Here is a 23422-nt window from a genome sequence, read left to right as displayed (position 1 = left end):
TGCATGTTCTGAGGCGTTTATAAAGAACCCTTTGACATTCTGTGACTTCCTACGGTAACGGAAAAGGATGGGGGAATCTTTCTGTGTGGGAATAAAACAGCAGCTGCAGCAATGATCAGAAATGCTACCCAGGCTGGGGGGAGCACCTGGCACCTCCCCCTGGGGTCCCCTGTGCTGATTTTGGTTGTGGTAATTTTCTTTACAGTAGCTAGTTTGAGGGTATATTTTGGATTTGTGCTTCATTGAGTTGAATATGGCAAGGTCCCTTCCAACTCCAACTACTCTATGATTCTCTAATATCCCAAACCATAGGTCATCCTCAGCAATAAAAGCTGGGGAAGAAGGAAGAGTGGGATGTTCAGAGTGATGGTGTTTGTTTTCCCAAGTCACTGTTAGGTGTGGTGGGGCCGTTCTCCTGGAGATGGCTGAACACCTGCCTGCCCATGGGATGTGGCTAATGAATTCCTTGTTTGCTTTACTTGTCTACATGGCTTTAGCTTTACCTATTAAACTGTCTTTATCTCAACCCATGAGTTTTCTCACTTTTAGCCTTCCAATTCTCTTCTTCATCCAGCTGAGGGGGAGTGAGTGAGCAGCTGTGTAGGGCAGAGGTGTCAGCTGTGGTTAAACCACACCACCACCCAAACTGGGTCTCTGGGAAAGGAAAATGGATGATGTTCAGGGAGAGACTTAAAGGTGGAAGGAATTAAGTCAGGATGGTGAAAGCTTTGCCTGGAGGTTTGGGCTGGAGAAGACACATGTCCTGGCAGGATTGTGTGGGATGAGGGTCTCTGAGAATCTCCAGTCCCAGGCTGCTCATTTCTGCCCTCGTGCCTTTGCCCTTTGTGGAGGGAAAGGCTTTGGGTGAAATGCTTAGAAATGCCAATGAAACAGCAATGATTTGATACAAATATAAAATTAAGCTTCCTTGCTGGGAAGTCAAGACTAGGCCAAGCTGAGCTCAGCTCTTGCATTTAACACATTTATCCAGCAGTCTTATGAATACCTACATACATCTCAGTTTCTCTGACAATAAACTTGGGTTAATGCTATTATTCCTTTAGTTGTCTTATTTGCAAAACTAATTATTTTTTAGATTAAAATTGCTGCACACTATATTTTACATGATGTATTGCACTGAGATGATCCAGATTTTAAAGAAAGATAAAAAAAAAAAAAAAGAGGAAGGTGAGTTTGTGTACTGAGGAAACTACAAAGATGTTCCATTTATTGTGCCTGAGCCAGCTTGCTGGATGTGTTAGGTACACATAAATTATGCTAATTTTGATATAATTGTAACTACCATTTTGGTGCATCAGGCTGAGGGAAATAAGAAAACCATAGACTCCCCTGCTTCTGCTTGCTGTGCTCAAGGCATGCTGTGTGATTTGCTCTGACAATTACCCGGTCACTCAGTTCTCACCTCTGTCCTAGCCAGAGCTTGCAATAATCTGATTGGGATATGGTTCAACTGCTAACACCTGAGGAACCCTGCCTGGTGCTTCTTATGCTGCTTTTTCATTCCTTCACTGCATGTCTCACATTCTCCTGCTTTTACTGAATGCACTCACGTTTCCTGCTGTATTAAGAATATTTTCAGAGTTATGCTCAAGAGCCACAGGCCCCATTCATAACTGCTTTCCATTAGTCTCTGAGCAAATGAGTACAGATTTCCCACTCAGGTTTCTCTTTTACCCAGCAGACAGTAAAAAAGTTTCATTTCCATCACTGGTGTGCTCTTTCCTTGTTAACAAGATCCCAAATGGACTTCCTACAACGCTGCCTTATGTGCTTCTGAAATTTATTCTTTTCCTCCTTCTGTAAACTGGTAAATTTCAGGATGCATCTTTTTGCTACCTAATATCTGAGGGCTACAAGATGAAGAATGTTTAAGTGGTTAAATTTCTGCTGATGGAAAATATAATGCATAAATATTACTTATCTCGGTTGGCATTTTACCTGCATGTGTATGTCTCTGTTTAAGTTATCATCACATAATTATCATTATGCTCATAATCACTCAGGTTTCTTGTATAACCCCACACTTTCCTTCCAGTTTGTATTGGTCCACATGGTGCTGGAAGACTTCTTCTTCCTAGAGTGATTGCTGCAACTGCTGAGTTTCACCCTGCAGGTGCAGGTTTCTGGCACCACTCACTGGCTGACTTTCAGACTGACACATTAAATAAAATTCCCACAGGTCAGAATTGGAAAGTTGGTTAGAATGGTGCTACTGCAGAATTGTGATTGAAAAGTGATACTCTTTTTGTTCTTTTCCTTCCTTAAAAAAAAAAAAAAATATTTGAGAAAACTGAACTGAATAATTTGGACTGCAGGGAGTTTACAATTGCTTAAAAGTTGCTTCCCCAAACGTTCCCAAGGCTTGGTTAAATGTGGCTTTGAGCCACCCAGTCTAGTGAAAGATTATCCCTGCCCAGTGCAGTGGTGATGAATGAGATGATCTTTAAAGGTTCCTTGTGATCCAAACTATTCTGTGGTGCTCTTCTCTGTTGTCTGAGCAGTCTCTCACTATTCACATTTAGTAAGGCTTTTGACATGTCTAAATTGTGCCCCCAGATCTCTAACACCAGTAAAGAGCTTCCCAGCATCTTATGCACCGAGCAGAAGTAATGTGTGTACATAATGAAAATCCATTCTCTTGTCAGCAAAAATCAGACAAAATTTAAAAAGGCAATCTAATTCAAGTCATTACCGACTTCCCAGTGACAGAATTTTCTACAAGCTACATTTTAGTCTTGTACAAGTTTAAAAATATGATTTATTTTTATTTTCTGTTTATTAACTAGATTTCTTCTGATTAGAAAATTTCAGCACTTAGGTGTTGAAAATGCATTGTGGAAGACATCAATCAACACCTGAGCACTGGGGCCTGCTGGTGCTGGGGGTTCCTGCCCAGGAAAGGCTGTTCTGAGCCGTCTCCTCGCTGCAGGACTTTGCCAGGACAGGCCCTGCCCTCCGTGGTGCCAGCACCAGGCTCCGGGGAAGCTGGGCTGTGTGGGAGGAAACTCGGTGTCAGCAGCCTGTTTTCATCGTGTGCAATGAAACCCCAAGGCCACGGCCGTCCCTACTGGCTGCCGTGCACAAACAATGTCCCGATTGTCCCTCGCCGCTTGGACTCTCCTAGAAACGCAGTCACTGTGTCTGTATTAATTAAAAACAAAGCCTGCTTCCAGTGCCCAGCTCCTGAACCCATTCTGGCAGCCACACTGAAGCAGCCTCTGTGGGGAGTTGGGTTGCTTGAAGCTCAGACAAAAAGGGTCGTGGGCTCGGCTCTCCTGGGCTCCGAAGGTTTGGTACCACAGCACGACCTGCCCGCACAAACCCCCTCAGTGCTGCCTGGCTGCCCACGCTGGCAAAGGCTGTGCCGGGCTCAGGCCAGCCTGTGTGCTGGGGGACAGCTTCAGACTTATTATCTGCGTAATGACAGACTGCAGGGCCACTGCTATTGTTTTATTTGAATTGCAGAGATCTCAAAGTGGCCCCAGTCTTGTGGCCTAATCCACTGTATCTGGGATGTACAAATACAGAAAAGCCCAGGTGGGTCTTGTTCCTCCTAAGCTCCCTAGGAGCACTGCTAGTTAAGCAAAGTAGGTCAGTGCTCCAAACACACAGATGTAAAACACACATCAGACTGGAGAGATGCAAACTGGATTATTAAGCCATCAAGTGGCTGTTAGAAACTTCCTAAGCGCAATTAAAACATTACCATCCTTTCATACAAGCAATGGAAACGAAAGTGGCAATTAGTTTCAGTTAGTTTTGGAGTTCTTGACAAGCATTTTCAGATGCTTTTTCTTTTTGGTCACCTGATCTGTACATCCATGACTGCACAGGCATGTGCCTCCACCCTGCAGATGAACACCTGAGCTGTGTGTGATGGGACAGGTGCATGCTCCCTGTCTGGCAGCTTTTGCCCAGGGAGCAGCTGATGTCACCTCCACACCTTTTGCTGCTGACTTGTGACACACAAATGGAGCAAGCAAAGTGCTGCCCCATCCAGTCACTCCTCTTCAGCAATGAACCAGACAACTTTATTGCAAGGGAATTAACTTGTTGCCACCCACTGCAATTCTCCCTCTATGCTATGTTATATGTTGTGCTGATGATTAATAAAAATAACTATATATGGGTGAATCACAGGGGTGATTTCATTCATTCATTGAGTTTGTGTATCTGCAATCAAAATAAAAGGTGTTCCCCAAAGGCTTATTCCCAGGCACTATCTGTGTCCTGCCTGCAGGAAAGTGCTGACTGACATGGGGCAATAAGCTTTAGTATTCATGGAGTTCACTTTATAATAGAGCTAGTATCTGCCAAGTCAAATACTGCAAAACCAGTAAAACCCTCACTGCAGCTCTAATGACATCAAGCTCCTGTGCATAAAGTTTGGGCTGAGGTTGGGTGGGGTTTGATTCTTTTTGGGTTTTATTTATTTATTTTAAAGAGGGAAAAAAAAATAAAATAAAAAAGAGTTGAGAAAAAAGTTAGCAAAATTTTTAGCCTTTGTTTTATTGAGTTACAACAAATGAGCAACAAGTTAGAAAAGTTGGGTTTATTCAAACTCCCTAGCATCCTATTTGTGCAGCGTACTGAAAGGTGGACAAGTTTTCCAGCCCAGCTCCTCAGACAGCTCTTGCCCCCAGGCTCCTGCTCTCCCTCCATTCCCTCCTCACACATGCACAGACAGACATCCCCACGCAAAGCCAAATTAGCAGTATTTGAAAAAAAGTGCACTCAGGAACCTAGGAATGATCTAAAAATTTAGTGGTAAGGATTAATAAGAAACTTCTGTGCGCTACAAGGTCTAAAGCTGGAGGGCAGACTGCTGGTTATGGTGTCCATCGCTGTACCAGACAAAGAAACACAAATAAGTTTGGATTATGAAGCATCCTAATTTCCTCATTCCAACCCCTCTGGGAGTTGTACTGCATGTTTAAACAGAAAGTGCTAAAAAAAAGGACCCCAAAACCAAACCAATAATCAATAAAAGGCATTCCAGCCAAATCTTCAGAGACCCATAGGTGGGGCTGGCTGGTGAAAAGTGAAGTACAGGAGCTGGAGAAGACTTGCCTTGTAGGAGCATGGAAAAGCAGAGATTTAAATACTTCAATCAGTAGCAGGTGGCCATAGAACAAAACAAAAAAGTCAAAACAACATAACAAAAAAATCAAACCCCACTGCTCCAGAACATGTTTAACTGGTCTGAAATGTAAACTGGAGTGGGGATCTGGGCTCAGGTGTTGATCTGCACCAAGACAACTCCAAAGGATTGCAACTCTTTCTTAGAACTCTTCAGGAAAAAAAAACCCATACCTCCCTCCTCCACAAAAGACACTTCCCTCTCCCCAACCAACCCCAAAATTTCTCAATTGCATTATATGCAAGAATAACTTGCACCTATTAAAAAAATTAACAAAATTCTTATGTTGTACAAATCTGTTGCAGTAGAGGAAGAGGCTGGGCAGGAAAGTGGGTGGGAGAGAAACTAAGAGAAAACTATGTACAAGAACCTTTTCCTTTTTCTTTCTTCTCCTTTGCAATGCAGTAGTAGGACTTTGGCACTATCAAGAATTCCATGACGACGCTCCAAGAGAGTATTTCTTGCTGTGCCTCCACAAGCACAGTTTGAGACCTGGAGTCACAACACACTCTCTCACCCAGGCAGGAAAATAGAGTTTTCTTCTATTTTCAGACAGCATTTCCCCTTCAACATCAGGACAGTGCAGCTGAGGAGTAACCCTGCAGAAATTATAACAGCAGCATATTATTTTTTAAGGCACTATGAACTGTTTGAGCTATGTTACTACGAACTGTTAACTATGATGAGATCTGTTTTATATCCCTGCACATATGGTAACACTATTTTGTGTTAGCTGTACCCTGAGGCCTATCCTTATCACAGCCTCATGTGGTAGGGTGTTGCATTTTTGCTGCATGTAACACCCAGCTAATAATCCCCTACAGACTTCCAAAGGGATATACGGTCCAGCCTTGGCTCCGGCAGATTCTCACACTGACTCAAAGGTGACGCATGCACACGTTTGGGGCAACTACTTTGCAACCACAGGACAGACAGTGCTAAAACCAAGAAGACTTCAGGTCTTTCTCCCCCAGTAAATCCCCTCAAAATACCTTTTGTTTTACGTGATTTTTGAAAATTATACAAACTAAAAGACAATGGAAAAAGTTGGATGTGCCTGTGCTCTGCAGAGCAACTTCCTGGTTTTGCTATGACTCCTGCACCTACACAAAGGCTCCACAACCAGAGATTAAAAAAATGACCTCTCAAAACCCAACCTTCAAATAGCCACCAATTCACACAGATCACCAGTTCCCAGCCAAAAGCAAGAGCTCTATGACAGGGATTATGCTCAGTTTTTCCACACTGAGGTGTGAATGTGCAAGAAGTGCAAACATCCTTTTCACCCACCACTCTGCAGCAGTGCTCACTGAAACCTGAGCTAACTTGTTATTTCACACTTTCTATGGATGTTGCTATCTGGTCTGTTATTTCCCACAAAAACAGTGAGCTCTATCTGGCATCTGCAATGCAGTCAAGCCCAGGAAAAGGCCATAGGCTTGTACCAACATCAAGGGGAAAAGTCCTTCCCCCACCCTTGAGACCTTCCCACACAGACCCCTGTTCATCCTGACTCACTGGAAAATTTAATTGCTGCACTGGGTTTTGCTTCTCCCTCTGCAATCTTTCATTATATTACAGCTTGGGTCTCTAATGCACTTCACTTGTTTCAGGGGAAAAAGCATGTCCTCCCTACTTCAGCCTCATTCCATCAGATGTTTTAGGGTGACCTGAACTCTGCAAAAACAACTGGTCAATCCATGCCAAGGATGCTGAGTTGGGGCCCAGCACCAGTAGCAGACACTACTGAGAGCTTTTCTAAACAGAACCCTAAGCCTCAAGAGAAGTGAGAACTTGGGCAGAAAGTGAGAAACTCCAGGGATGTTCATTTTTGGTGGTTTCAGACACACTGGGTCACTGGCAAACAAGTGATCTCGGCTCCTGCAACAGTGCAGAAGGGGCTGGAGATGCCAAGAGGACCCAGCCTACCTCTGATGCTCAGTATCATGCATTCAGCAGATGCAATGGATGACTGCCTTCAGGCCTCTTTTTTTCCTACTGTGCAACCTTCACACATGGTTTGACTTTGGCAAATCTCCACAGAGCAGCGGTCACAGCCATCAAGATCCAGGATGTTCAGCTCGTTCCCACCATGAGCCACAGGCTTTGGTGCCTACATCTTGCAGGGCTCATGCTTAAAAAAGGAGGTAATGAAATAACTCCAAAAAAAGAGTTTACTGTGGAAAGATGGTGATGGGGGAAAAAAACCAAATCATTCTGAGAAAAACCAAAAGCTCTGATCTTGGGAAAACCCCACAGGGAGACAACACTGAAGAAAGCCAGCAGAAGCTGCCGAACGCTGGGATGCTCTGGTCCTGCTCTCCTGTCTGAGCTGTAAGGTTGCTGTATTTAATTCAGATTAACCAGCTTCTGTTTGTCAAGTTTGCACAGAGGAGGACAAGGGAGCTAATTCTGACCTGTGCTGTAGGAAGGCAGGAACCTCTCTACTGATGGAAAGGGAGCTAAAGCACTCTCTTGACAGAGCAGTTGGGCCTCACTACAAGAGGGACACAGAGCTTCCTTAGAGTCTCAGAACACTTTCAGAGGTGGCTTTAGTGCACCTTACAGCAGCACTCAACATCTGGAAGGCCCGGTACCCTATGGGGGCAGGCTCCCAGCCTCTCTGTTCAAGAAAGCTGACGTGCTCCATGGAATAAATCTAATTTTGCCAGAAGCTTCAGATACAGACGTAGTAACAGAGCCTCTTCTTAGTCCCAGGATGGTATTGCAGAGCCTGGCATGGATCCTGCTCTCACAGAGGCCCAGTCCCTTGTGAAATTCCTTCTAGCTGCAGCAGCATCTGCCAAACATGGATCAGTTTCAGAAAAACTCAATTTTTTAAAGCATAAGGTCTGTCTAGGCTATAGCACAAATGCTCTCTAAATAGTTCTAAAATCTCCTAAAGCTACATACTGGAGAAGAGAGTGACTGAGATGGTTTGAAAGAACTGAGTTTTACAAAAGCCACACACAAATTCAGTCAAGAAGGTATGGAGGTAAATCACCAACAAATGTTCATTTTAGACTACACAGATCAAGCTGGCAAAACAGCAACATGAATATGAAATGAGCATGCTTCTGCCTGATGCATAGTTCAGCAGTGAAAGACTCACACAGTAAGTGTGGCTGTGTGAGAGACAAGAGGAATCCCTTGTCAGCTCTTCAGTCCACCTCTTACATATGGTACCTGAGGAGCATGTTAAGAAAAATCCAGCTTTTATGACAACTGACAGAAACAAGCTCTCTGTCAGATCATACAAAAGTCTCTGCTTTTGAGTCATACCCTGGATGTCACTTAGGGTAGTACCTTGTTAATTTAACACCAAAGCTTTAACTGAAAATTTCTAAGCCTGGCTGCCCAGTAAAAGCTTAGAAAAAGTAGCTGAGATTATTCCATGAGTCCCATCAGTGTGGGGTATAAGGATTCCAAATTGTGTGTCACGACGACTGTGGCAATGCCTCCATGTGCACCACAATGCACAATGCACTTGCATTTCTCCGCTGAGACTTACAGGCAGAATATAAGAAAATTAGAAAGACTTTTTCAAGTCCACAGGCCAGCACACTGAGAAACTGGCAAGGAGCAGAGGACAAAATAGCCCTCTGACCATTACTGCACGCTCTTTGCAGCACAAGTCCTGCTCCAGTGCACCTTTCTCACTAGGTGTATCTTTACAGACAATCACCAGAAAGCTCCTGATCAAAAGGACCACTCGGCAACAGTTTAACTGAGATTCAAGTTCTTATAAAATTCCTCTCTGATAATACTTGAGCACCTCCAGAGCCATGAAGCTTTATGGTCAACATCTGTACCAGGGCACAGAAGCAGGAGGTTCACTCCAACGTACCTAACATTGATCACAAGCACCAAACCTACGCTGCTGGAAGAGAGCTGTTGCAGATCTTGGTTCCATAGTACAAGAGGTTTGTAAGAAACAGGGGTTTCAGGCAACTCCCCCTGCTCCTGCCTTTCTCCCTATCACCTCTCTGAGGCCCTGATCTGCTCCCTCTCCTCAGAATCAGTATTTGTACCTGGAAGAGGGAAATGTTCTGGAATAACAACACAGAGAAAAATAATCACTCAATGCATTTATTCATCACACATTTGACGTTAAAAGGCAGATCAGATCCTGGCTCTCCCTTCTTATGTGGCTGCAAAGCAGTGGCACCCCAGTGTGCCTCTGGCTGATGTTCCCACATCCTTCTTCCTTTAATCCTTGCCTTTGACACACAGGTAACACCTGTTCCTCACATCCCTAATTACCAACTTTTTCAAGGATAATGCAGTACAGTGCCTTGCAATGTAGTCTGAACCTTTAATATTTTGTTATATAGATGCTGTCATAACATTTCTCAAGATTAACAGAATTCACAGATAAAAATAATACTATTTCAGGTTTTTTTGTTTTCAGCTCAGACAATCTTGGTCAAGTATTGCACATAGAGAAAGTGGAGTGCTAGCCAGCAGTGCTCACTACCAAAAACTGCACCTCTGTATTAGGTAGTTCAATCCAAGTACTGGTAGCTATAATATCAGAAGTCTTAAATACAAGTGTGGAGGCATTTCTATCAGTCCTGGCTTTTGTATTTCTTTTTTTTAAAATAAATGCTAAAGTATATTTTACTTATTAGATACCAGAAAATTACTAATTTTCTCAAAGAGGTGTTCTCTCACAATGGTTTTTAATGCAGGATGCTGAGCTTTCTGTAGGATAAGCTCTAAAGCTGTGGTTTAAGGAAGCTCTGGTTTGGGAGAGACAGATTCATTATACTGAGCACAAAATGTTACAGGCTCCAGTGAACTCAATTCAACATGCAAGAAATACTGACAGTGCTCGATCCAGATTTACACCTGTGCAACTGTGATCAGAAACAGGTTTCAGCTCTCCAAATAACAAGTCCTTTCACACTGTGAAAGATCATATAACCTTCCCTTTAAAGCCAGGCTCTGCAGCTTGCTTTTAAATTCAAGATCCTGTGAAGAAGAGCTGCTAAACACCCACACAGCTTAGTCTGGGGCATTTCCTAAGCCTCTAGTGAGAGCAAGCAGAACAAAGCAGGACTGGAGAGAATTCTCACTTGCAAGAAGAAAGCACATTTGCATGAGCCACTTCAGTCCCTTTTTTTTTTTTTTTTGCTTGCTTTTGCATAAAGAAGCATCTGTGTCCTAGGCCCTTCCCCCAGTGACCTTTTGTTTTCAACATGGCAGGATGCTGCAAAGGAAGGACCTGAGATGCAAAAACAGGCACAACCTCTGTTCAGTGATCTCTCACCAAGGGGAATATTAGCAACTACTGTTAGTTACTATTTCCTCGTGTGGCTCAGCCAGCATGTTTTATGTAAAGTGCTACAGAGGTTACAGAGGTTGTTTAAAGTCAGAAAGTTTAAAGGTTTAATCACTTGTTGCCAAAAAAATATAAATAATGAAAACCTCCATTATCCAGGACTTGACCCACAAGGAGACAAGAAACAAAGCAAATGGCACTAACCCCTCCTCTACCATGCAGTTGGCTTTAATCTACAAGGGGAATGGGTCTCCCTTTTGTTCAAGCATCCAGCAGGCACAAGCATCTGGCAGGGACGGGCTCCAGGGATTTACACTGAAGCAGGGCTACAGAATCTGGAAGCACACCCCAGCAAAGGCAGGCTCAGAGAAACAGGGCACCCTCAGCATTACCTGTCTATACGTGGGAATTGTCTCCAGATATACTTTCTGAGTCCAAGTCTGCCAGCTCTGTGTGGCCCTCGGGGGCTGTTTGGCTCCAGCTGTCCGTACAGTCCGAGGCAGCGTCATCCTCGCCCACCGTCACCTCCACCCAGCTGACCTCTGCCGGCTCCTCGTTCTCTTCGCTGCCGTGCCCATCGTGGCTGTTGCACTCCAGCCTGTCCACACCCTCTGCTTGATTCCCCAACAAAGAGTCTTTCAGTGGTTCGCAGTCTCTTTTTGCTCTCACCACTGGCTTCCCCCCATTCTCTTCATTCAGTTTTTTATGCTCCTGGTAATGCTGTCGAGACACCTCATTACCATTCTTTGGACTCTCGCCGTGTTTTGAGCTCTTTTTCTGGCTTTGCTTGTTACGACCATCACCAGCATACTGCTGCTGGTACTGGTCAATCCACTTAAGTGACCCTGTTCTTAGCGAAGACCTGTTTTCCTTGAACCAGCGAACTATTTCAGTTCTTGTGAGCCCAGTCTGAGATGCTAACTGGTCATACTCCTGGGGTGACGGCCACTGGGTCCTTGCAAATGTGCTTTTCAATAGATGAATTTGCTCTTGTGTTTTCTTCAGTGTGGTGGAGGACCCGGATAAAGCACCAGGGAGTTGAGAGCTACTCAGAAGTTCTGCCTGGCTTATTGCACCATTGGGAGTTCCTTGATCCTTAATTTTTCTGTATGATCCCATTGAGTCCAAGACAGCTTGCTCCATGCTGTCCCTTATCTTTCTCCTCTCAGAGAACCATGAATCGATCTCCCTCCTACTCAGCTTAGTCTCCACTCGAAGCCTGTCCAATTCTCCCTGGGTAGGAAAAGAGCATTTTAAGAAACTCTCCTCAAGGGCCCTAAGCTGCTCTTGAGTTTTCTCTTTGAATCTCTGGGGAGTGAAATCTGTGTACGGGTGAAACGACCGGCCATGTCGCCCAGCTGAAGGTGCTATTTGATCTTTCCCTAAAGCATCACCAGGAATTTGCACAATGCCCCTCTGACTTCTGTACCTGTGGTCACTGAACCACTTCTTGATCTCACTCCTGGAAAGACCTGTTGCCTCTATAAGCCGGTAGACTTCTGCATCATCAGGAAACTGGCTTGCCATGAAACTGGCCTTCAGCTCTGCTATCTGCTCCTTGGTCTTTTTCCGCTCGCTGGCCAGTGTCACAGGAACAGCAGTCAGCTTGGCAGGAATCTCAGGCACCTGAACTATGTGAGGACGCTTGGCCTCTGGGGCACTTGATAAGGTCTGTATCGTCCTCTTTTGCCCCTGGTTTGGGGCAACAGCAAGTGTAATTGGTGAACAGGAAACAGTTGAACCATTTGACACAGGAGTCAAAACCAGGCCAGTCTGGCCCAGTATCTGACAAGGCAAAGCTGTCTGGATGATAGGCTGTGGCATTTTTGCCGTTGCCAAAGGGGCTGGCAGGACGGTGATGGTCTGGGGAACTGCTTGGATAGTACCATTGAACATCTTCTTCCTTGCTTCCTCCACTTCTTCAGGAGACCAGCTTATACCATGCTTCAAACGTTGCGTAGCAAACCAGATTCGGATTTGTTCTTCTGGATGTTTTGATGCTGCTGTCAGCCATGATAACTCTGCTTGTGTTGGGTAAGGAAACTTATTAAAGGAGTTGATCATGGTTGCATTAGTGTCCAGTGCAGAGTTGTATTTGGTGCTGTTCAGAGGGACTGGGACCTTGGGGACAAGGTTGATATTTGGTGGCAGCTGTACAGAGGGCATAACATGGGCTAACACATCATGGAGAAGGTCTCCATTTATACAGGCAATAGCTTCAGTGGCTTCAGTTATGATGCGGGGGAGAGCGCCATCCACGTGGTTTTCCGTAACTCCCTCTTCTGGCTTTTTAGATCCCTTCTTGGTTTCCCCTTTAGGCTTCCCTGGTTTCATCACTGGCATTTTGTTTGCACTGATTCCCCCATGAAGCGAATCATCACACTCTGCATTTTCTAGCCCACTGCCTGTGACAGTGCCATCATTAGTGGTGGTCTCAATGGACTGCTCTAAAACAGTCTGATTATTGCGTTTAATTAATTTCAGTTTAAAGTTAGTCTCTCCTGGGTGGTATTTTGTGTTGTGGTCAGATAAAGAATCGTATTTTTTGGTTGTGAAGTTGCATTCAGCACAGACGTACAGGGGGTTGAGAATGACATTTGGATGCTGAGTGTCCACGTGCTCTGTGAATTCATTTAGGTTTTGTGTCGAGTAAGGGCAGTACTTACACTCATAACCACCCTGGGGTTTCTTAGACTGATTTTCAGCTGGGGGCTTTGCCTCGACCACTTCGCAGTCTTTGACTGAGTTTTCTGAAGGCAAATTTTTTTTGGAGTCCTGCTGCGATGCACCAGTCCCTTTGTCTTTAGGGGTCTCCACGCCCTCGGCACCTTCCTGCTCCATCACTTCAGAGGTTCGCACCATACAGGGAGTTGTGGACTTCCTTTTGCTGGCCATGGCAGCTGCTGGCACTGTTGTTGTCCCAAATGGTGACTTCTTTTAACAAGGTGAGCAACCAACTCAGCAGATCTTGCAAACAGCTCCAAACTTCCCTGACTATTTGACTGTTTTGTTTAAAGAATTTCTGCCCTGGCTCTGACCATCAGCTCTGCCAGCAGACCTGTCAGCTGCATGACCTGTGAAACAAAGCACATGTTGTTAGGCACTGATCAATACAACACAGATTTAGCAGAAAACCACAGCTCAAGGTGTGTAAATTTGCAAGGCACGTGCATATTTTGGATATTGCTGAATTCTTCCTCCTCTCCGTCATTATTTTAAGAGTCAAAAATCTCCCCACAAAGAATAAAAGCAATGGGTAATTAGCAATGAAGTGCACCACAGGAAGAAAATGACTGGAACAAATAAGATGAACAGACAGGGGATTTTAATTTCCACTAGACTCAATATATTTAGTTAGGAAAAGAAGATACTGCTATAAATACTGCATCTTTTTATAGAAGCTGCAATTCTATTAATTACTATTTTGAAGCCTGCAGACTTGAAATTGAGTGTGATTTATATTAAACTTAATTACTTCCCACTGTCACTTACCTTGTAAATATGTCTACTAAATGATTGTGGTTACTAATGATGGGTGATTTCTAAATAAAGCTATAGTATAAGATCTGTCTTGGTTGTAAAAGTAATGGCAGAAAGAAGAGTTAATGCAGATCAACACTTCTGAAGGTCTGTGTTTTGAGAAAAGGTGGGCTCAAAAAAACTGCAGCAGGAAACTACAGCAGAGTTGTGGAGGCCTATCAAGTCTTTTCCAGAAGAGAAGTTTCCTTAAAACACCACTTGTCACTCACCATTGACAGAAATAGTTACCAAAGGCCATGGAAGCCCTCAAATACCTTTTAAACAAGGTCCCTTCCTGTGACTCCATCAGTGCATGTCACTCTCTACAGAATTAAAAAAGCCAAACCAAAATATTTAAAGCTTTATTTTTATGCTGAAGCACTTTTGAAAGTTCCCAAATGCGAGAATTCTGTAAAATGTAATTTTTGAAAGATTTGAGGCAAACATCAGTCAGAACAAGCACAAAGAAAAATTACACCACCATTTTTAGGATCTACCTGCACTCATCAGGACTGGATGGAGGGAAAAAGAGCAATTTAGTTGTCAAAAGAGTTTCATTAATCAAAAATAAGATTAAAAAGGTCACTTCCCTATTTGACAAGATGCTTTTTTAAATTTATCATGAATTCCAATTTGCTATTCTTCCTGATCAGATGGTCTCTGGCTTCATATACTTCTATAGTCTTGACAGAAAAATCAGATTTAACAATCAAGAAGTTCTTGGAATTGAGTGGGAGACGCACTGGTGTTTCCATCCTCCTCCAGTTTGTAAAGTGGAGATTTGCAGAGTGGGCCAGGCCTGCACCAAATTCTGCAGAAGTATTCTAAATGGAGAATTTGAACTAGAGATCCAACAGAAGATACCCCTACCCATTGCAGGGGGGACAGACTGGGTGATCTTTACAGCTCATTTCCAAACCATGATCTCGTATCTAACCAAATGTCCGTTTCCTTATTTGTGAAGATTGTAAATGATAAGCCGCATCCAGATCCGAAGACACAACGATCTAACAAAATAATTCAGTCCCATTGGACACATCCAACATCAGCAGATGCTTTATAACCACCTGAGTGCTGTCCCTGTATCTGCTCCTCTTGCTTGAGCCTTGGCATGAGAGAAACTGTGAAAGCAGCCACCAGCTTCTCGGCTGTGTCTGCAGCTGAGGAATACTCTGCAGGTCTCCAGAGCATAGTGCTGCTCTGCCTGTCACGTATCATACCATTCCTGTACACATGGAAACTCAGAGTGATATACTGCCAGAGGAAGCAGCTCCAGCTCTACGCACTCAAAGCCCAGCATGAAGCAATTCCCCATACACAAAACACTCCATGTGCAAATTTGACATGCAGCACCTTCACAGTAAAACTCAAGCTGTGCAACCCCAAACACATCATGGAGAAGACCCCATGCAGACACTATTTACTATGGTGCAGATGCCTCTGCAGAACTGCACGGTGCTTTGTGTTCACAGCCACTGGCATCCCTGCCCCTCCCAGCCCTGACACAGCCCAGGCATGCTCCTGCACACTTGGTGAAGCACAGAGAATCTGGCTGACTTTCAAGAGTGCATTTAAGCTCCAGGTGCTTCCCTGGGAAATACTGCATATTTGCTGAGCTCTGTGAAATAGGGATGGGGCTGCCCACAGGCTTATGGCTCTGCCTTGGTCAGGATGACCCAGTGCTATTCCCCCTGAACCTAGGACCACCACCATTGTCACCACCATTCCTCAAAGCATTTGCCTGAGCCAACATTTCCTTTTCTGTTTCCTTCTGCCTTTTAATGATAAACAGAAGAACAGTGCCAAGGATGCCTGGTTTTCTGTATGTTTGTGCTGATTGACCATAAAACTGGATCACACTGAATGTTCTCCATCATTTCCACATATGCCTTCAAAATTTCCCTTCTACTTCATGTCACATTTGTCTGTCCACAGATATTTTGGCTGTGATCTGTGACTTGCTGCGTCCCACCAGAGGTGGGATCCACAGCTAGAGACAAACAACTGTCCCAATGCCCATCTTCCTGATCACCCGTTTTCAACTGTGCTGGCAGAAAATTAGTTAGCTTTGAAGCTTCTTCCCTTATACTAAATTTGTCTGAAACAGGCCGAAAGATGAGAGACAGGGATAGAATAGGCTCTGTAAGTCCAGCTGGTGCTGGAAACAGGGTGAAGGTGATCAAGTCATCTCACTCCTCCCTGTACATCCCGTAACATTTGTGATACTGACTTAGATGAGGGAAGAGAGGTGCCAGGCAGTGTCCTGGGCCAGGGTAATGAAAACGGAGCCATGGCTCCTGGGATGCTCCTCTGAGTTCTGCTCTCCCTCCCAGGCCACAGCTGCACCTAGTGGTCTGCTCCTGTTTTAATGTATGATTTCATGAAAAATTCATGTGGCAACATCAGCAAAAGAAAGAAAATTTTAAGGACATGAAAGACAGAGCAAGGCTTATTTATATTTCACTGAACTTCCTCCTGCCTCCACAGGAAGAAAAAGCTAGGAACATAAAGGAAAGTGATGGAAGAGAAAGAGTGGAGAAGGAGAAACACTAGGTTATAGCTTTGAATCAATCAAAGGTTTTTTAAAAGTCAGACTAAATGTTTTGAATTCCCCAGTCTCTAGAAGTTCAGCAAGCTCTCTGCTGCACTGAGCTCCCAACTCTTCGGAGGACAGGAGGACTGGTCTCAAACAAGGATGCTCCAATACAAAGGAAGGGCCAAGGTCCCTTCAAAACATACCTAATTGTGTGGAAAGATGAAAAATTCTGTCTGCTACAGTTTTTCTAGAAAATTGTACAGATTGTTGCTTCTCTTCCTTCTTAATTTCCACAGAGTGGTTTTCTGCATGTCTAATTGCTGGCTTTCTAACCCCACACTTGGAGTAGGTTTTTTTTCTGCCACATGAGAATCACGATGCACCAAAGAAATCAAGCTCAAGTCAAATGCTTCTTTTTAGAGGTCAATAAAAGAAATAAATGACTTTTAGTCTAAGATGTATAGTCTTGGGCACTCGTAACTAGCTACAGACTGTCCCTTTGACCCACACCCTGAACAATGGGGAGGAAAAGCTCAACACTTACCCGAGCAAGGAAAATTTATTGGGATCTCCATGCAGTAGCTCATCCAGCACCTCAGTAAGGAAGTCATTTGGGATAAAGCAATACAAGGTTCCAAAAGAGGGCTGGACTCCCCCCCAGACACATCCTTGGGAGGTGCATCATATACATTTGCAGGGACTGCCACAGCTCATCCCAGAACATCAGAGAAAGCATCAAGAGTATCTCACAGCTTTCAAACATGAGCCACTTGCCAGAAAACCAAAGCCCCAGCAGACAGCTTTAAATATGCAGCGTTGCTCCTGTCAAAACTGGTAAATGATGCCACTTCAGCTCCTCCAATGCAATGGCTTAGCAATCCTGGTGGGAACCTGAGCTGCACTTTGTCTCTTGAGCCCCGACCACAGGACATGCATTCCTTCAAGGGGCAAAATCCACATCTGATAGTCAATGTGGGGCTGCACCACAGTCACATCAACCTCTATCCTTACAGCTGGTCCTGTTCTCCTTATATTTTGTTATGGGCAGGACCATGGACAAATAACTTCTTTTTTTTGGGCTGCTGCCACTGTGGAGTGCCCACAGTGCGGGGTCAGCAGCTGCCTTGTGAGCCCACTGTGTACTCACTGCACATGGCGAGGGAGGACTGTCCTGACCCCTCCAGCTCACCTGCCACATCTCTTGTTTGCCTCCCCATACTGCAGGGGGTTGAAAGGAAAAAAAAAAAAAAAAAATCTCATTTTTTGAAACTTCTTTTTAAATGAGCAAATACACAAAGCAGCAAAAGGCAACCAGGTGAAAAACAAAAGTGTTTGGCTCCAAGCAGAATCTGTCATTGTGAATGAGGTTTAAACCAAACCACAGAGAACCTGTGTGCAGGAACAAAATCTTTCCGTTTGCTTTGCTTCAGAAAAGCCATCCAAGACAGGAGCACACAAGTCAGAAACGATGCCTTCTTTTAAACTTATCTCCCCCAAAAGTGTGCCACAGCACTTATGATTGAGGCCCTAATCAGTCTTAATTTCTGAAATTTGTTTAAATAATGAAATAATCCAGCCATAGTCCTCGCATCTGACAAGAGAATGAAGTGGGATCTGTGCACGACTGAGGAAATGCCAGATTTCCTATCTGGTCACCTGGCCCCAGACTGGGGAAACTGCAGAGAGTCACACAGGAAAAATAAACTATGCTTTTAGGCCTGGCTGGCACTGGAAACTGCTTGCCTGTGGAGCAATGCCACCTTCCATCAGCATAAGGTAACTGTACAGCTCAAACTAGGGGACGATGAAAACAAATCCGAAAGTTTTCTCTTGCTGAATACTGAAATCTTTTCACTTTCTCCCGTCTTTAACCTTGTGCACACAGCTAAATTTTTCACCCTACTTCCACCACAACAAAAGGCAAATATTTGGGTAGAAACTGAGTTCCTTTTCTGCACTGCTGTTCCCACAGGCTCCTCCAAGGTGGTGGCAGAGCAGGAATTCTCCACCTGGACACAGCTCGGTTGTACAAAGCATCATTCAAAACCCCACGAGCTGTGGCTGGGGAGGTGGTAGGGCAGGGGGGAGACAGGGCAAGATGCTGCTTGTTTTCACTGTCTAAAGACAACCAAATTTGAAGATACATCCAATTAAAAAGCATGGAAAACTTTAATTTTAGCAGAAAGGAAAAAGTGCATCAGAAATATCAATGCTTTGTGCTGCATCTCACTTTCAGCCAAGGGCTGGAGTAAAGTAACGAGAGCCTCAAAGAAGCTGAACCTCCCAGGCACTGCAAATGAATCTTTACTTCTCACAGATAAACCGTACTTTTTAAAAACAAACAAACAGAAAAACCCCAAACACGTGGGGGACATTTGTGTAATTTGCCAGTAAAATATTTTTTTTATTTTTTCATCTTGCTGCATTGTTTGCTCTGCCCTGTGCTGGCAGAGAGTTCCCAGCACCTGGCTTCATTTGAAAATGAACAGTGGGAAAACCACCAGCATGAGGATAACTGCAAATAAGCACAGAAATATATAGCAGTGCTCATTTGCAAGGGCTGGCTGATGTTTGAAGAGGGTGGAAACATTTCATTGCTCTACTGCTTAGGAGCTCAGTCTCCACAAACAGTGTCCTCTCTGCTACACAGGACAAGCAACAGCAAATGACACCCTTGTAATTCAACACCCACAGCCCCCTTGTCTGAACATGACATTTAACACCACAAAGGTAAAAACTCCTCCTTAGAGCTTTCCCAGGCCCCTTCCCCAGCTTGAGGACACAGCAGAAGTAACAGAGGAGGTACACAGCACAGAACTCACTAGCAAGGACTTGCTGGGCACAAATTGTCCAGTCCTGGGTTCTTCTGGAATATCATCCCACATTATCTCACAGTAAGTGGATCTCAGCAGACCTCAACACAGCTGCCATGCTCTGCCCTTGGACACCAGCCAGGCCCTGCTGATCACCACCCTGCAAACACTGCAGGTTGCTTTTAAAGCAGAGACACCTGCACCACCCTTTTTCCTGAGCTGAAGAATTTGCCAGCCTTTCCAAGACATGTGACCAACCACACTGTGATGGACCTCAGTGACTGCTCATTCCTGGATATCCTCAGCCATCTCCTCTCACAACCTTCCAAGCCTCTGGGTCCCTGACCTGCCCAGGATGCAAATGCTGTGCCCCTCTGAGCATCTTAACACTCAACTCCAACCTGTGTGGCAGCCCAGAAGTCTTGCTCAGGTTCAGAGTGGAGCAGAAATGAACTGATACTACTTGACAGCATCATAATCCTCCCCTGACCACCTACTCTTTGTCCACGAAGGCTGCACAAGGCAAACACAAGTGGCACAGAGCAGAACTGCCATCCTGCTCCCCCATCAGAGATGCTAAACTCACATTCATTAAAGCTGTGGTAACGTTTTTCTCCTACAAATACAAGGATGAGAGGGGAGATACACGTTTCACGATGCAAAAAAAGGAACATGCCTAGGGTGATGTTCTTCCTTCCTTACAACTGTTTTCAGCATGCAGCTGCTACAGTAATATCAAAAAGCACATCAGCTAGCACAGCAAAAAACACGCTGTTGCTCTCCTCTGTGATAAAACACTTAAAAACATTGCTTAATTACATACAGAAGAATAAGCGGAAGCAAACCAGGGCAAATAATTCCTGCATGATAGATTGGGACTCTAACGATTTACAAAACAAAAAAACAAATACAAAAAACCACACAGAAAGAAAGGCAGGTTTTGTGAACCAGGGCAGAGCTTTTAAAACAGAATTTAAGTCAGACCAGCACAGAGCTCCAACATGTCTACAGTTTTTTGTAAGCTGAATAAACCCCAATTTAAGGGGGAGTATACAGTATATTGTTATAGCAAAATTTTTGCAGACATGAAAAAATAAAATTGAAAGTTTGCATATGTTGGTGCAGACATTTCTAATTATAAAAAATTCCCACATAGATGTCTGTAACAGGATGCCATGACCATGAATATTTTTCTACAGGAAAGCAGCAATTAATAATTTTTATTTCTTTTAAGGATGACTCACACCTTTCAAAGGTGATGAGCAAACCAAACTGCCTCTGGGACTCCTGACTTCCCCAGTAACATGCCTTGTGAAACTGGATGTCAACACATGAATGGGGGCAGAAGCAAACCCAGTGCACATCTCTGCCCTGCACCCCCCTACAGCACAGTCACTGAGAGACTCTAAAAACACAAAGATAAAACAAGAATCAGAAGTTTTGGTGGGCTGAGGGTAGAGTGAAAGGGTTTTTAAAAGGCACCAACAGCTGTACAAAATCCTGGAGAACTGCATGATGAAATTAATCATATGAAAGCTGCCTCTTAACATTAACAGCTCAGCTGTGATGTGACCACTGTGTAGAGATAGAAGAACTTACTCTGAAAAACGCAGGTAATTTTGGGGAAAAAACCCCCTTTGTAGGTTTCACCAAAATAGGTTGTGTGGCAGCACCATGCAATAGGTTAACTTCAGAGTACACTGCTAACAGGCTGTTCTTTTGAACTAAAATGTTCTCATTCAAGCTGCTGCTAAGCCAAAGATGTAGAGAAAATGGTGGTATGAACACAAGAGGCCAACCCCTTCCCAGAAAAGGGGAAGATGAACATTGCATGATGTGAATTTTCTGTTATAAGTACCAAACTGCAATCACTGGCTTGTACTTTTTTCCCTTTTTTTAAATGCAGGCTTGCAGGTCCAACTAGCTTTTTCACTTTGTGAAAAAATCTACTAGTGATTAGAAACTGCACTTTACAAACTGGTTCATGCCCTGAAAAAATACTTGTATTGTAGGAACAGTCACTTATTCCACCTAAGACAGCGGCCTTAATCTCAGTGAAAGCAGGAGATGGTCCCTCTCCAGGAAGGCACACACTGGAGCAGGAGGGAGAGCACCGGTGTGCCGATGTGGGGACAAAATCCAGATTTCCTTGCTTCCCAGCCACTGCTTTCTCCACCAGAAACAGGGCTGGCAACCCACAGCTTGCACATGAAATGGGACGTGTGGGTAACTGCGATTGCTGCAGCTCCCACTGGTTTGTGAAGTTGGTGCAGTCTGGGAAAAGCTTTTTTTTTTTGTGGTGTGTGCTTTTGCCAGAGGCATGTGCATCCATGTCCTGCTGAACATGTGACTTGGCTGGTGCCCTGATCTGGAGTCAGAGATGCTCAGGGACACAACAGGACCCCAAATCCCAGTGCCACCTGACTGTGCACTCCAAACCCAGAAGGTGATGATGGATGCCCTGCTGAGGCCTTGCTCTCTCCTCTGGGAAGGAGAAATACAAACTGAGCTCTTCCAAGCAAGATGATGCACGAACAACCCATGCAAGGTACAGTCAGATCAGCAAATGTTCTGAACACCCACAGAGGGGCTGATCCTCTATCCAACACCCTCCACTGGCGGTTTCCAGGGGCAGCAAGCTCCGAAATAATAGTCATGTACCCTGTCAAAATAATCTCCTTTCATCAGTGGTGTATTTAGTGTTTACTCCTAGGGTGGGTACTTGCATGTTCAGAAGAGAGAAATAAAGACCAATGGACTTCCAATGAGAGAAACAGAAATGCTATAAAAACATTCATTCTAATAAGTTTAATTGCTTGTCTGGGCAACTCATGGAGTTCTCGTCATTGGACTAAATTAAAGTCACTGGATATAAATAATTTTTCATATTGAGTTTTCATCCAGCATCATGTGGTAGGCGGACAAGAGACTCACAGACACAAAGTCAAAATTATCTGTAGACACTACCTTCAGCTTAGTGGGTTACACACTGGATGTATCTGTCTTTTATGTTATGCAGAAAAGAATAGTTTATCCTGTTAGAATGTTCAGCTTAACTTCTTTTCAGATACACTTTAAAGAGCAGTATTTTTTCTAGGAAAGGGTGGGTATGTTAAAAGTATGTATTCTTTGCTTAAAACAGTTTTTAGTAATAATTTGTTTAGATCAAATATCTTAACAGCAACAACTGGTCCACTTTCTCCTTTGTGTCATCTGTCATTCCATAACACTGCCACCTAGACAAGGACCAGCTGTACACATTTCCAATGTATTATATATTATCATGTATTTTTTCTCTTCAGATTTATTGTTACTATAGAGACACTAAGTCAAATTCTTCCAAAGCAGAAAGAACACGAGCTGAGACAGAATCAAGACATTTGATTTTTTCACTTTGCTTATAAAACTCAAGCAACAGTGCAGAAGTTTTCCTGCTTTACTATTACTTGTATTAATAGTACTACTACTACTACACTACTTGTCTCCCTTCTCAAATCAAATTCTTCTGCTCTGGAAACAACAGCACCCTGCCTTTAAAAGTTTAGTGTTAACTTTTTCCAAATAAAATTATCAAGGCACTCCAACACTTTTTCAGGTGAATTGCAAAGGAGAAAACAAAATAAAAATCACATGCACATTCTAGGTGTCCCTTGTACAAGGCTGCAAGGTAGAAATGAGCTCCAAATTTCTCAAAAAAACCCCAAAAAACCTAAGAGCTTTCACTTCTCAAGAAATAGCCCCTAGTGTCCCACACCTTGGCTCTGACACGTACATGGCACACACTACAGCAGGAAAAGGGAAAAAGCACCCAGAGGACCTGATGGAGGGGAAGGACAGAAGGCTAAGGTCACAAGACTGTTTTGGTGACCACTTCTAAGGATTGTTTCGATTTGAGTGTAAAAGGAAACAGAAGAAACTTCTGTCACCAGCATGTCATGTCTGAACGAGACAAGCAGTACACATACATCTGGGAGGTTTGGGTCAACCCTATTTGTCCAATATGGGAAGCAGCCTTTCCATCAGCCTCATTCACCCCAACTGCAGTGCTGAAAGAGTTTAGGGAACTCCCAGTAGAGAGGAAGGAGCTCAGTAATTAACAGAAAACATTA

The 23422-nt window shown here is 44.0% G+C and overlaps 1 protein-coding gene across 3 annotated transcripts in view; it reads right to left on the bottom strand.

Moving 5' to 3' along the window:
• Window positions 1–4505: 4505 nt before the first annotated feature.
• ZHX2 (zinc fingers and homeoboxes 2) overlaps window positions 4506–23422 on the bottom strand; it is a 58965-nt gene continuing 40048 nt past the window's right edge. For all 3 annotated transcript variants that reach the window (XM_015617293.3, XM_015617294.3, XM_015617295.3), the window contains 2 exons: window positions 10838–13519; window positions 4506–5760 (listed from right to left, as the gene is read on the bottom strand). In XM_015617293.3, coding sequence (XP_015472779.1) covers window positions 10842–13340 — 2499 coding nt within the window. In that variant the 5' untranslated portion in view covers window positions 13341–13519 and the 3' untranslated portion in view covers window positions 4506–5760; window positions 10838–10841. The remainder of the gene's footprint in view (window positions 5761–10837; window positions 13520–23422) is intronic.

Source organism: Parus major, chromosome 2, assembly GCF_001522545.3.
Source record: "Parus major isolate Abel chromosome 2, Parus_major1.1, whole genome shotgun sequence".
NCBI classification, from domain to species: Eukaryota; Metazoa; Chordata; class Aves; order Passeriformes; family Paridae; genus Parus; species Parus major.
The sequence above is the reverse complement of the archived record's forward strand: the minus strand, read 5'-3'. Positions and strand labels throughout refer to the sequence as shown.